Genomic DNA, 14,621 nt, shown 5'->3' with positions numbered 1-14,621 from the left:
ACCACCAGTGTGACAACCACTGCTGATGATGACAAGGATGATGACGAGGAAGATAATGACTTACACTCTGGGGTTCCCAAGCAGGAGATGTGAGTGAGGGCTGAACGTTTTGTACTATTGCTCTATCTGCTGTTGTATTTCAGGGCTTGTGGGATTGTTCATCTGTTTGGTGGATTTATTAATCAATGGACTGGTGATAAATTGCAAGTGTTTCCTGTGTGATCCTCAAGTCTCTCATTCTAACAATATTGGTAATAATCTTCCTGATGCTGTAGCCACTGAGGAGACTGAACCCTTATCGACTACTGTAGTTTAAGAGATTAATCAATAATCAACACACTAATCCATCAGTTAGGTTAAAACACTTCAGCATGTTCAAATTGTCAGATTGGTTAGTCCATTTTAAAAAAAAACAATGTTATTAAAAAGTCTACTGTTACAAAAGAGATCAATGATTTTTCAGTGTCTCTTCACTTCCTTTTCAGTCCACTGTGTCTAGCATACTAACATATAAAATCATACTTTCTCTCTATTCTTAGATAGTCCAGTGGTGTCATATTGCTGTCAATTGACACAACAGCAAAAATTAACAGCGAGGCATGCTCAAAGCATGCCTAAGCAAATATTCCTTTAATGACCTGCAACAACAGAGGAAAAATATTATTCAAGCTAAATAGAAAAAACAACACCGCACATGAACCAAAAAGTGTATAAGGATGCTCGAGCAACTCAACCACTTTATCTTTCTTTGTGTGCAGTATAAGTACCTTAGGTTGCATCTACATTTCCAAATGTATTTCTGCATTTTATTGCAGAATCTAATCATCAGGGTGATTTAAAAAAAACCCTAAATATTTATAGCCATTAATATTAAATTTTCTGATTCTAAGCCACACTGTCTGAAGTACTATTAAGAATAAAATTCAAGCCAGTGAATTTTGTGTGTGTGTGTATGTTTTTTTAGTTGTGTAAGTATTTAGTTATTGCTGGTATTACTGTGGTAGTGCTGAAGAGTGAAAAGGTTCCAGTTAGAGATCAGGGGACCTATTATGCGGGACACTGTAAAAGTGCACACACATAAAACAAAAAAGATTCAAGGATAGAGAGCCAAAGCCGTTTCTGCTTCTTCCTAAACAAGAACTATGTGTTTGATGGGGACAAACTTGTAGCCTCTGCTGCAGTTCTGCAGAGGCTAGTGCAGCCTCAGCACGGAAAGAACCCCATGATCTCTGCATAGGGTTAAAAGAGCGACAGTACATGTAGTAGGTTGCTGATGGGGCACAGAGGTCATTTTTTCTCCTAAAGCAGCCACAAAGCTGCTCTGTTTTGGTGTATTACCTGCTGAAGAACAATTACATGATACAAAGTCAGCTCCCAAAAGCTAATGCACCCATTACTCATACACACCCAGAATTTAGCATTATAGTATATACAGTGATCCAAAATACTGCATATGTGAAGCAGGCCAAGTTATGGTTGCTGTGAGAATATAGTTTCACATTTAGTACAGAAAAGAGCAAAGAAAATGCATCTTACCTTAAACAAGCAGCGACAGACATATTCATACACCATATGTTTTAATGAGCTGATAAGAGACATAATTCTTTCTTCAGTATTTTCTGAATCCTGAAGAAAAGTAGTTTGAACATGAAACGTTCAACTGGACAAAAACATGTATATATGTGCAAATACCTAGAGTGCACAATGGGCACTTAAGACTGAGGATCCAGCCCATGTGTTTAAAGTCAGACACCTAAATAAGAGGCCTAATTTTCAGAGTTGCTGAGCACTCAGATGTCCTACTGAGCTCACTTGCAGCCCCCAGTGACTGTATTTATGTCCCACAATATAGATTTAGAGGTCTAAATTCATATATGAACATTCTGGCCTTAGTCATGGAAAACAGGCTGAATATTCAAAACATCTGTGACAAATTCCAGGGGATCTGAACCTGCAACCATTTGCACATAAACTATTACACTTCCCACTGCTCTACTCAGATACTACACCAAGGAAAATAGACTAAACTGACAACCCAGGAGACTGTTTCTCTAAACCACAGACCAGGCAAATCGCAGGAAGCGATAACACAAGTTTCTCCACACTGCCCCACACATGTTTTATCCCGGCCTTGAAGAAACCACATCTAAGAATGAAAGAATAGTTAATTCTCCATACCCATTAAATCCTTGGTCTCTACGCTGATAGCTTGGCCTCACTACTGACTTATTAATTATTATTATTAATTAATTAATTTTGCTACAGGAGTTGGCGGATGTGATTGCAGAGCCATTGGCCATTATCTTTGAAAACTCATGGCGATTGGGGGAAGTCCCGGACAACTGGAAAAAGGCTAATGTAGTGCCCATCTTTAAAAAAGGGAAGGAGGAGGATCCTGGGAACTACAGGCCAGTCAGCCTCACCTCAGTCCCTGGAAAAATCATGGAGCAGGTCCTCAAGGAATCAATTCTGAAGCACTTAGAGGAGAGGAAAGTGATCAGGAACAGTCAGCATGGATTCACCAAGGGCAAGTCATGCCTGACTAATCTAATTGCCTTCTATGACGAGATTACTGGCTCTGTGGATGAGGGAAAAGCGGTGGACGTGTTGTTCCTTGACTTTAGCAAAGCTTTTGACACGGTCTACCATAGTATTCTTGACAGTAAGTTAAACAAGTATGGGCTGGATGAATGGACTATAAGGTGGATAGAAAGTTGGCTAGATTGTCGGGCTCAACGGGTAGTGATCAATGGCTCCATGTCTAGTTGGCAGCCGGTATCAAGTGGAGTGCCCCAAGGGTCGGTCTTAGGGCCGGTTTTGTTCAATATCTTCATAAATGATCTGGAGGATGGTGTGGATTGCACTCTCAGCAAGTTTGCAGATGACACTAAACTGGGAGAAGAGGTAGATACGCTGGAGGGTAGGGATAGGATACAGAGGGCCCTAGACAAATTAGAGCATTGGGCCAAAAGAAATCTAATGAGGTTCAACAAGGACAAGTGCAGAGTCCTGCACTTAGGACAGAAGAACCCCATGCACCGCTACAGACGAGGGACTGAATGGCTCAGCAGCAGTTCTGCAGAAAAGGACCTAGTGGTTACAGTGGACAAGAAGTTGGATATGAGTCAACAGTGTCCCGTTGTTGCCAAGAAGGCCATTGGCATTTTGGGATGTATATGTAGGGGCATTGCTAGCAGATAGAGGGACGTGATCATTCCCCTCTATTCGACATTGGTGAGGCCTCATCTGGAGTACTGTGTCCAGTTTTGGGCCCCACACTACAAGAAGGATGTGGAAAAATTGGAAAGAGTCCAGCGGAGGGCAACAAAAATGATTAGGGGACTGGAACACACGACTTATGAGGAGAGGCTGAGGGAACTGGGATTATTTAGTCTGCAGAAGAGAAGAATGAGGGGGGATTTGGTAGCTGCTTTTAATGACCTGAAAGGGGGTTCCAAAGAGGATGGATCTAGACTGTTCTCAGTGGTAGCAGATGACAGAACAAGGAGTAATGGTCTCAAGTTGCAGTGGGGGAGGTTTAGGTTGGATATTAGGAAAAACTTTTTCACTAGGAGGGTGGTGAAACACTGGAATGCGTTACCTAGGGAGATGGTGGAATCTCCTTCCTTAGATATTTTTAAGATCAGGCTTGACAAAGCCCTGGCTGGGATGATTTAGTTGGGGATTGGTCCTGCTTTGAGCAGGGGGTTGGACTAGATGACTTTCTGAGGTCCCTTCCAACCCTGATATTCTATGATTCTATAATATATTATTATACATTTAAATTGCAGTTGCGTATAGACACTCAAGCCGGGTTGGGCCATAGTGTACCAGGCATTATACAAAACATATAGAAAATGACAGTCGTAGCCCCCAAAGCATTTACTATCTAAAAGACAAACATAGCAGGAGGATGAAACAAACCAGGGTATCACGGTGAGGGTAGAGGAGATGGTGGGTGTAATAAAAATAATAGAATCTGTATAGTTTTTGGCTAATCTGCAGCAGTAAGCACAATTTGCACATGCTTAGCCATTATCAGGTTGCAGTGTACTGTAAGCATTATGAGGAAGGACTTGAAGAAGGATAATGTGGCTTTACAGATTGACTTAATGGGAAGTTTTCCCACATCTATAGGGCAACACAGGAGAAAGCTTGAAGACACTTGTCAGAGAAGCAGGTAATCAACTTTACAATAGGATATTAGGGTGGATAGATAGTATGATGCTAAATTGTGAAAGATTTTGAAAATAAAGAGAAGATGTTAGTGTTTGATGTTATGGAAAGAGGTGGGGCCAGTGGAGGATTGTAGGGAGAGGGATTTATATAGTCAGAGTAATGAGCCAGCAAAATGATTTTAGCAGCAGCATTTTGAATGGCCTTGAACGGGTGGGGGGGGAGGTAAAGTTGAAAGCACTGAAGCCAGAGAGATTACAGAAATAGAGGTGTGAGACATTCAAGGTTTGGACAAGAGTTTTGGAAGTGGGGTTGGGGGTGGGGAGAGGGCAGAGAGAAAAGGTCATATCTTGGAAATGTGGTTCAGGAAGAAGTGGTAACATTTAGTCACAGCCTTAATTTGTGGGGTTAATGAGATGGCTGATCTGAAGATGAATCTGAAGATGAGCAACAGGAAGGGTGTTTGTGTTATCCACTACAATAACAGGGGGAGAGAATGGGCTTGTGGGGACAGGAGCTATATTTTCGTCATGCTAGATTAGGTTGTATTCAAACTAGTGAAAGGTTCCATTTCCTCTTACTAAACTACTGAAACATTTAGAATCCCAAGCCTTTGTTCCTTTCCTTATTCTGTCCCTTACGGGTAGGATTTGCTTTATTCACAGATTAGCTAATCACTGAAGAGCCTACAATTAAATAAATAAAATCTCAAGATTCACTATATTCAGCCTTGCTTTTTCATATGTACTGTAATCTTAGCCAAAGAGCCTAAACTACAGAAAAAGAGGTTACTTAGGTGGTACAGTAACTAGAGTTCTTAAAGATGTGTCCCCTTCACTTGTACCGGCACCTATGCTTTTGATCAGAGATTTCTGGTAGCAGTACCCATTCAGCCCGTGCATATGCCCCACACATCCTTGTGGCCCAGGCCTAGGCTACATGCGGCTCTGTGGGTGAACTATCCTCTGTTACTTCTCCACTGCAAAGTCCGACAAGGGAGGCTCCGAAACAGAGGGGAAGGAGGACAGGTAGTAGAGTACCCACAGAGACCCATCTGAAAAAATTCCCGTCACTGGAAAAGGTGAGTTACCTCTCCTTCAGGTGACTCCCAAGCACTAAAGAGGTGGGAGGTTCAGAGCAGAGTCCAATACAGAAGAATTGCATTGCCTACATCAGCTTCTGATCTTTCCCCAGGCACTACGGCATAATGATTAGAGAAAGTATGAACAGAAGAAGTTGCCACTCCACAAACGTCTGCAATTGGTACATCCTTTAATATGGCCACAGATGTAGACAGTGCTCCTCTGGAATGTGCTATCACTCTCAAAGGAGGCTAAACATGAGTTCTGTTGTAACAGATCTTAATACAACCAGAGATCCACTTTGATAACCTCTGCTTTGAAATTACTGAACCCTTGTTTCTGTCAGCAATGGATGCAACTAATCTATGAGATCTTCTAAATAGTTTGGTCTTATCTACATAGATGGCTAATGCCCTCCTGATATCTAGGGTATGGAATATGGCTTCTTGACTAATCTGATGCAGTTTGGAGAAAAACACAGGAGATGAATGGTTTGATTAATATGAAATTCTAAGGACACCTTAAGTAAAAATCTTGGATGAGTCCACAGTGACACTTTCTGTCTGGTGAGTAACGTAAATGTTGGCACTGCCATTAAAGCCCCCAATTCTCCAACCCTTCAGGGAGAAGTGATAGCTACCAGGAAGGCTGTCTTCAAATGATAAATCTAATAGAAAATACATAGCTAATGGCTCAAAAGGATGTTTCACAATGCAATTAAGGACTAGGGTCAGATCCCAGCTTGGAGTAAGATCTCTGACTTGTGGGGAGGTATTTAAAAAACCTCTTAGGAATCTTGCTATAGTTGGGTGACCGAAGAGTGAAAAGCCCTCTAGGGGTGTGTGAAAAGCTGTTATTGCTATTAAGTGAACATTAATGGAATTCATAGAAAGACTGGATGTTTTCTAACTGGTAATCCAATACCTTAGGAAGAAGAGAGCGAGTTGGCAAAATCTGATGATAGTTACATCAAAGATAACATTGTTTTAATTTCTGGAGGTAAGTATTTCTTGTAGATTCTTTTCTGCTATTTAATACAAGGTGTTGTACCTCTGACAAACAGGATATCTCTATTCCTGAGAACCATCAAGGAACCATACTTGGAGCCCTAGAAAGATCCTGTCAACAGGGGTGAAATGTTCGACTAGCATCCTAAGTCACTAGGCAAGGACCAAGTGGAAACTGCTATGAAGAGTGAGAGGTCAGTCTCACTAGACAGGAATACCAAACTTGTCTTGGCCATGTTGGTGCTATTAATGTGACTCTGGCCTGATTTTGTTTGATTTTGCTGAGAACCTTTAATAGTAACAGTGTTGGTGGATACATGTAGAGAAGTCCTTTCATCCATGAGATGAGAAAAGCATCCCTCAGGGACTAGGGAATAAGACCTCCTCTGGAGCAATAGCTGATGCAATTTGTGTTGGCTGCCATGGCAAACAGAGTGATCTCCAGGAAACCCCAAGCTAAGAACATCTTGTGGAAGCCTTGTGGAGTTCAGTTCCCATTCATAATATAGAAAGAAATGAGTGCTGAGGTTGTCTGTCCTGGTGTTCTGAATATCATAGAATCATAGAAGATTTGGGTTGGAAGAGACCTCAGGAGGTCATCTAGTCCAAACCCCTGCTCAAAGCAGGATCAACTCCAACTAAACCCCAACCAAATATGTGTGACATAATAAGCTCAGATGACTATCTGGTTGGCTATGCACCAATTCCAGAGTTTTACCAATTCAGCACAGAGAGACAGGGACTATTCTCTTCTTTGACAGTTGATATAATACATGCAAGCCACATTGTCTGTCATTATCCTTACTGACTTGGATCTGATTAGAGGTAGCAAGTGTATGCAAACATGTAAGTGAGGCCACCTCTAGTGCCGGCAATGGATTGTGACGGGGTCCCTGAAGAGCTATGGGAAGGATGAATGGGTAGGAGGGATAGACTTGAAATCAATAGTGTAATCAGATGTTATGACTTCCAAAACCCATTTGTCTGATGTTACATTCTCCATGCAGCCTGAAAATGGGAGAGGCAGCATCCATAAGGAGGTGGGGGGAAGGGAGGTATGATGTTGCAACTGTAAAGGCCTGTTGATTGGATGGGTGTGATTCTTCACCAAGCCATCAAAATGGTTGCATGGAGGTTGTAGATGGCTGAGAAGATGTAGCTATAGCTAAAAGAGGTTCAGATGGTCTATGATAAGTTGCATGTGGGGCTGGGTGTGCTCTTTGTGTCATCTGAAACCTATTAAATCTCCTCTTATTTACAGGAGTATACATACTTATGGATCTCAGCAGGGTTCTCGAGTCCTTTAAAGTGTGGAGAGATCTATCCATCAAGTCTGCAAAAAGCTTGCAACTGCAAAGGGGAGGTCTTTGATGGTACTCTGGACCTCTCTGGGGAAGCCTAATACCTGGAGCCCCAGACACGCTTCTCATAACCAGAGTAATAGATATAGACCACGCTGCAGTATCTGCAGCATTCAAGGAGGTCTGGGGCGATGTCTTTGCCAGGAACTGACCATGTTGTATAATGGCCTTTAATTGGTCACAATGTACCTCTAGCAGGTGCTCAGTAATCCAGTTGAATTGGTTGTAATTTAAATAGTCTTATATGGGTTTGAGTGCCTAATGCTTCACTATTCTGAGGGGGGCTAAAGAGTAAGATTTGTGTCCAGAAAGATCAAGCTTCCTGTGATCCTTAGTGTACAGGGCGGGCTTTGAGCTATGTTGTCTGCCTTGTTCATTAATGGTCTCAACTACTAGGGAATTCAGAGCCGAGTGAGAAAATACGAACTCCAGTTCCATGGCAGGGACATAATACTTTTTATCTGCCCTCTTGCAGGTAGGCTGAGGTATGCCAAACTGTCTTAGTGGGCTCCATCAGAGCTTCATTGACTGGAACGGATATTCTCATAGATGTCAAAGTGTGTAGAATATCTAGGAATTTATGATGGGACTCCTGAACCTCCTCTAAGCGTGTCAGCAATTTGCTTAATCAGGTCCTGAAACTGTCTGAAGTTATCCATCATAGAAGATAGTGGAAGCATCACAGTTTCATCAGGCAATGAGGAGGAACTATGAGTAAGAGGTGTCACTTCCTTATTCAGCCTTGCTTCTTGCAGATCTCCTCTGGCACAGGTGGTGGTAGAGGAGTTTGAGGAGAATGGTCCCTTCTCTTTTCCCTCCAGTGCAAAGACCTCATTGCAAATTGTTGATCACAGATCACCAATGGTCCCAGAAAGGCCACTGAGGGGGCCCATATGGCCTAGGTGGAGGCATCCGTCTGTGTTCCTGATATGTGATGTCATCTGAGGTCTATCCTTCTGTAATACAACAATGTAGAGGGGAGAGCTAAGTGTCTTAGAATAGACAAGGAAACTGAGCACTGAAATTTAAGAGTCTGAGGAGTCCTCTTCCACATATTCCAAAGGGAGCACAGATGTTCAGCTTGCAAAGCAGAAGGGGGAGTAAGGTACTCCAGATGACTGAATGGTAGGTGACCGAGCAGTAGATGACCAAGAGAATCTTGACGCTGACAAACCCCCAGCACCCATTAACTAAGGAGATTCAAGCTCCAAACATATTATCAGGTCTTTAGGGTACCTAAATTCTTGGAGTATTGATGTTGTCGAAGACAGGGTTGAGTGAGAACCTGAGGAGGATGGCTTTGATACCAATGCAGGTGGTACCGAGTGCTGGGGTATGTAAGGGTTAAGTAAAAACCTGGGTAACCGCTATGGGGGGTAAAGGCACAGGCAGACACTGTCTCTTCACATGATAGATAAAGTTGCCACCCTTTTCCCTCCCCTTCTGTTTGTTAAGGATAGATAAGTGTTGCAGCTGCATAAGGAATGTGGTTGTCTGAGGGATACCCTTTGGGTGAAGAAGTGTTATCTCCCCACTCCCTTCCTTTCCCAGCTACATAAATGAGCTCAGGGTCATGGCTCCTTCCTCCCTCCCCTGTGAACTGCTGATTAAGGGAACTTGTGGCTACGATTACTGCAAAGAAATGTATCTTCAACGTAAAAATGTCTGTAGAATATGCTTAATGCTGTAAACAGTAAACAGGGCAGGTATAATTATATTCAGTATATAGCTATTAATATTTGTTATATGGGCATTCATATGATCAAATAAGGGTTTGGGGGTGTTGTAGTAAATGTGGGTATTTACATATTAACTTAGATAAAAGAGCATGAGGTGAGCTTACTTGACAATTCGGTTGAGGGGAACAAGTACCGCAATAAAGAAGCCCATTTACTCAATCTGCCTCTGGGTCTCCCTGTTCCTTCTTTTCATCTCTAACATGGAGCACTTGGCATGGGAGTGAATCGGCTCCATTTCCATCAGTATGGTAGATAACCAACTGGTCTTTGGAATTGTTGACTTTCATGTTACCAGCATCGAGTATTGTTTAGGGACATGCTTAGAACTCTTCTCAACAATGTCTTTGCCACTTTGGGTATGGGTACCCAAAATTAGTACTGAGTCTTTGTTAGACAACTGACTCCTCTTTGCCTTTGCAGTACCAGCATCACTCAGAGCCTGCAAGGAACTCCTCTTGGAACTTGAGGTCTCAGTAGCCTTCTTGTGCATAGGTAACTGAGCTCTTCTTGGAGATTTACTCCTTACCTCCTTTGGCTTAGAAGCAGATGTTGAGGCTACCTATGCTGAGGACTTCAGCACCATAGATGTATTCAGTGCTGCAGTACTGCCTAACTCTCTAGCAGTCTCTGGTGACTGAGATCTTGATGTGGATGGGGCACTGGCCGTACTGGGAAGTCTATGCCCCAGGGGGTCTTCCATCCCTGAATCTGAAGCTGGTTATAGAACTTTCTCTATCATCAGGAGTTTAAACTAGATCTCCCTATTTTTACAGGATCTACCATTGAAGGAAGTACAGATTTGGGAGATATGAATATCACTCAAAGAGTGGAGGCACTGGGAATGCCTGTCACTGATCAGAATAGCTTCATGGCAGGAAAGGCACCTCTTGAATCCCGGGAAGGCCCGACATTCCTGAGCAAAATAATGAAAAATGACCCCTAGCAGAGGAAAGTGGTTAAAAATTACCTAACTGTATCTATGAAAATATATGTATTTTCATAGATATAATTAGGGTGTGTGGGTGTGTGTGTGTGAGAGAGAGAGAGAGAGAGAGAGAAGGGAATGGTTCCAACAACTATAAACATTATAAGATAACTAGCTATACGCTAACTAATTAACTAATTGCTAAATATTAGAGATAATAAGCACACAGTAGACTCCATCTCGGGCCAAAGGTGACTGAAAAGGAACTGAGGGCAGTTTGCCCACGCAGCCCCATATAGCCTCAGAGTGGAGCACAAGGACGTGTGGCGCACATGCACAGGCCCAGTGGGCACAGCTACCAAAAATCTCTGATCAAAGGTACAGGAGGCAGGCGCACCTGAAGTGGAGCACCCACAAGGACACTACTCAAAGAAGAATGGATGTTACTTGATTTTGAGTGTTGCAACAAGGGTATGACTCCTACATACTGAAAGTAAATACATATATTTGGAATGTATAATGTATAGTAGTACAACATGTCCATACTAATGTTGTGTTATTCTTTAAAAACATCTAGAGCACTTACGAATTTTTAAAAACCACAAGCATATTGATCCCTCTCCTGAATTCACAGCTGCAAAAAAACAGGACATACCTGCTTGCTTTGCAAAGCCCTTTGGAAAAGTCGTAGGAAAGCAGCCAAACTAAAACGGTACATGTTATTAATTTTGGACAAGTCAGAGATAATAAAGTACATCTTGCTGGCACTCTCAGCTAAAAGGAGATATGCATCCCTCTCCTGTGGATAAAAATTAAAAATACTCAAGATCAGTACTCTACTGCCATCTAAGGGTCACTGAATAAATACTTGTTCAACCTAGCAAAAAACCACTCAGATGCATTCAAAATATCAAAAAAAATTCAACTTCAAAATATACCATATCCAATCACATTAAAATCAAAGATATTTTGGTTCCTAACATACTTTAAACTCTACTACACTAAAAAATTAATCCACATACAAATATGAATTAAACAAGTTTGTTTGTGTTACTAGAATTAAAATTATGTTTATACTCTTATTATAAGACCTAATGCTTTAATTTATAGTCTTCTTATTATAAACCCCCCAATTTTAGGGCATATAATCCAGGCCTTTACATTAGTTCCAGTTTGAAATTTGACATAAAACATGTTAGTTCAAAATTACTTTTCTATTCTTTTCATTTTAACCATTTTTTTTATTTTAAAAAGATTATTTCAGTTATGTAATCATTCAAGAAGTGTAAAACCGATAAAGTGTAACAATTAAAAACGCTTTTGGTGCTTGTATATCTGAAAATATCCCTTACTTCAAAGAAAGAAATAAGCACAGCACTACCCATACACATGGAGATGCATACATGAAATCTTGGCTCCATTTAAATCAATGGCAAAACTCCCATTGACTTCAGTGGGACCAGGATTTCACCTCTGATTTGTTCATGTCCATCTTTAAACATCAGACACAATAAGTGCTCTCATTTTAGCATTAGACATGTAGCTAAATAGCAAGTATAATAGTACAAAAATAATAACCGACCAACTAAAGCGGAAAATAACGTATGTAGGAGATAATCCTTATATATTGCAGGGCTGGTCCATGGACATCAACAGGATTACACAGGAGCAATAATGTTATTTCTGACATTGAAAAAATAATAAAAAGAAACATTTTAAGAATAGACATCACCTGATCAAGAGAAATCTGAAGTTTGTGAGACTCAGCAAGAGATTCTTGGATGAGTGCACTACTTGCTTTGGTCTGATTCAAAGATTCAATCAGATCCTTATTTTCAAGTAGGTTGCCTTGTGATGTTGCAAGAGTCTGAAAAAAATTAAAATTAACTTTAATAAATTAACTCATAAGTTTACACTTCAGGAAACTGTGCAGTGTATAAATGGAATATGATGCTGATACCAATACCAGAATTTATCTTGAGAGAGAAATTACTTTTACCTTTGCAGGTGCCTCTAACATTTTTGTTAGTCTTGAAACAGATAAAAAGCATATTAGAGATAAGATGGTCAGCCTGAAAACTGAAGTGTTATGTTGATGCAGCAATAAAATACATGAACAATCTACAAAAAATTGAGAAGGCCCAGTTTGGAGTTGCTTTTATTGGGCTTATAGAAAAAGATGGCCTCATAGTCAGAGCCTTATCCACTCCCCCCTAAAAGGCAGATAGGAGACTCAGATGCAGGAATTATTTAATACCTTTCCTTTTACAATTTTAACCTGTAGTTGGCTGGCTTTTATAATCTTGCAGATTCCAAGGAAGTTTCTACCTAGCTACTTTCTCTCTAAAGACACTCAACCTCTGTAAGATTTACTCTTCCTCTTTCCCAACTGCAGTTACTGTGATTTACTAGCAACTAAAAATATCCCAACTATACAATCAGAACTCCTCTCTGAAATCCCAATGACCATTCCATAATTTTTTTCTGAATTTTCTTGTACAATTATCTTTACTTCATGTTAATCTAGAAAGTTTGAATGTAGCACTATTATTTGGGGTGAGGGGGAGAAATACCAAAAGATTTCTTTTCTGGGAGTAACATTTTCCCGAATCTGCCTTCTGATGGGAAGTTATTTTCCTGATGGTCAGATGAATGCATAACATTATTTAAGCCAGGACAGAGCGACCTTGGCAAATCAAACAGTGACAATCAATGCACAAAGGGCAGTTTTGAAATCCCTCCTGAAAACACTCTGTAACTTTCTATCAATTGATCTTTGAAGAAAAAAATGCCCCCTATGAGGAAATGACCATTTCTATTTCTAGGGAGGATATGGTCCTGTTGGCTTTAAATAGGGCCAGGATGGTATCCTTTGATTCCTGAATCTGAGACAACTTCAGAGCCTGTTCGCTCAGGTGTTTTTATTTGTATGGGTTCTCACATTCTTCCCTTAAGACACTCTTCAAGGACAGATGGAGAGGAAATGCAGTCTCTGCTTGGGCATTCAAAGATACCGGGGTTTGTCTGCAGATTCCTCCTTTTCTGGATGATTCTCTATTGCAGCCACCACTTTTTTACACTTGTTGGCAATTTTTTTGTTTACTGGTTCATTTGTGGTGCCTGCTCTTGATCAGACTGAGAAAGCTCTCCTTCTTAGACTGACAAGCTGAAGGAGGAGTGGGGGAAGCTTTGCAGTACTTCCCAGGCTTTTTCTTTCCCTTTTTTGGCTTCCAAGGGTGAGCAAGTTCTCTTCCCCTCCTTGACGCAATTTGACACTCTTGGTGGTATCTCTCTCGGACTGATTTCCATAAATTTCTTGGAATTCATCCTGAGAGGATGGGTAGATTTGCAGGATGACAGCCTACTTTTCCAAGGACAATAGCACCCATTTCAAGAAATGGCAACTTCAGTGGGCTGGAGAGCCACAGTTTCACCAGTTCCATTCCCTGGCAGTAACAACATCAGTGGTCTGAAAGCAGGCAGGACACAATCTATCTTCCACTGAGCTTGCTAAGCTAACCTCACGGATGGTGCACTTTTTGGACTTGTCTGTTTTTTAGGATACTGAACCATGAAAGGGAGATGAGAGCCAAAGAGGGAGGATGTGAGTGGTGAACGGTGGTTGGATACTAATGTGAGGGAGACTAATGTGAAGACCCATGCATAAGAATTTATTTAGTGTCTCTGCAATGGCCTTATCTTCCTTGAGCGCTCCTTCGATCATCCAGTGACTCTATTGAGTGTTTGGCAAGCTTCCTGCTTTTGGTGTACTTTAAAAAAAAACTGTTAGTTTTTTTGTCTTTGGCTAGCTGGTCTTCAAATTCCTTTTTGGCCTGTGTAATTATATTATTACACATGACTTGCCAGAGTTTATGTTCCTTTCTATTTTCTTCAGTAGGATTTGACTTCCAATTTTTAGAAAATGTATTTTTGTGTCTAACCACCTTTTTTACTCTATTGTTTAGCCATAGTAGCATTTTTGTCCTCTTACTGTTTTTTTTAATTGGAGTGTATAATTTGAGCCTCTATTATGGTGTTTTTAAAAAGTTTCCTTGCAGCTTGCAGGCATTTCACTCTTGTGACTGTTCCTTTTAATTTCTGTTTAACTAAAATGTACTAATGGAATCATAGTATACTGATATAATCTCATGTCAATGCACAAGTGAGACTTCCATATAAATCCTTGTACATCGAGAAGTACAAATACCTTTAACAAGCGTATGCTGTGTCACCGATAAGCCCCACAGTTTCAAGGAACAGCTGCTTCTCTCCCCCGCCCTCCAAAGAACAGCAATCAGGAGGAGAAATCCCTGAGGGTGGAGGGTTACTAG

At 41.0% G+C, this 14,621-nt stretch overlaps 1 protein-coding gene across 1 annotated transcript in view; it reads right to left on the bottom strand.

Moving 5' to 3' along the window:
• Positions 1-14,621, bottom strand: part of DYNC2H1 (dynein cytoplasmic 2 heavy chain 1) — a 393,773-nt gene that overhangs the window by 200,872 nt on the left and 178,280 nt on the right. Inside the window, exons 68-70 of the mRNA XM_084624374.1 lie at positions 12,023-12,157; positions 10,946-11,089; positions 1,537-1,626 (exon numbers count right to left, since the gene is read on the bottom strand). Of these exons, the coding sequence (XP_084480500.1) occupies positions 1,537-1,626; positions 10,946-11,089; positions 12,023-12,157 (369 nt within the window). The remainder of the gene's footprint in view (positions 1-1,536; positions 1,627-10,945; positions 11,090-12,022; positions 12,158-14,621) is intronic.

This window comes from Lepidochelys olivacea, assembly GCF_965140295.1.
Source record: "Lepidochelys olivacea isolate rLepOli2 genome assembly, chromosome: 1".
In the NCBI taxonomy this organism is placed as follows: Eukaryota; Metazoa; Chordata; order Testudines; family Cheloniidae; genus Lepidochelys; species Lepidochelys olivacea.
This window is presented reverse-complemented; position numbering and strand designations above follow the sequence as displayed.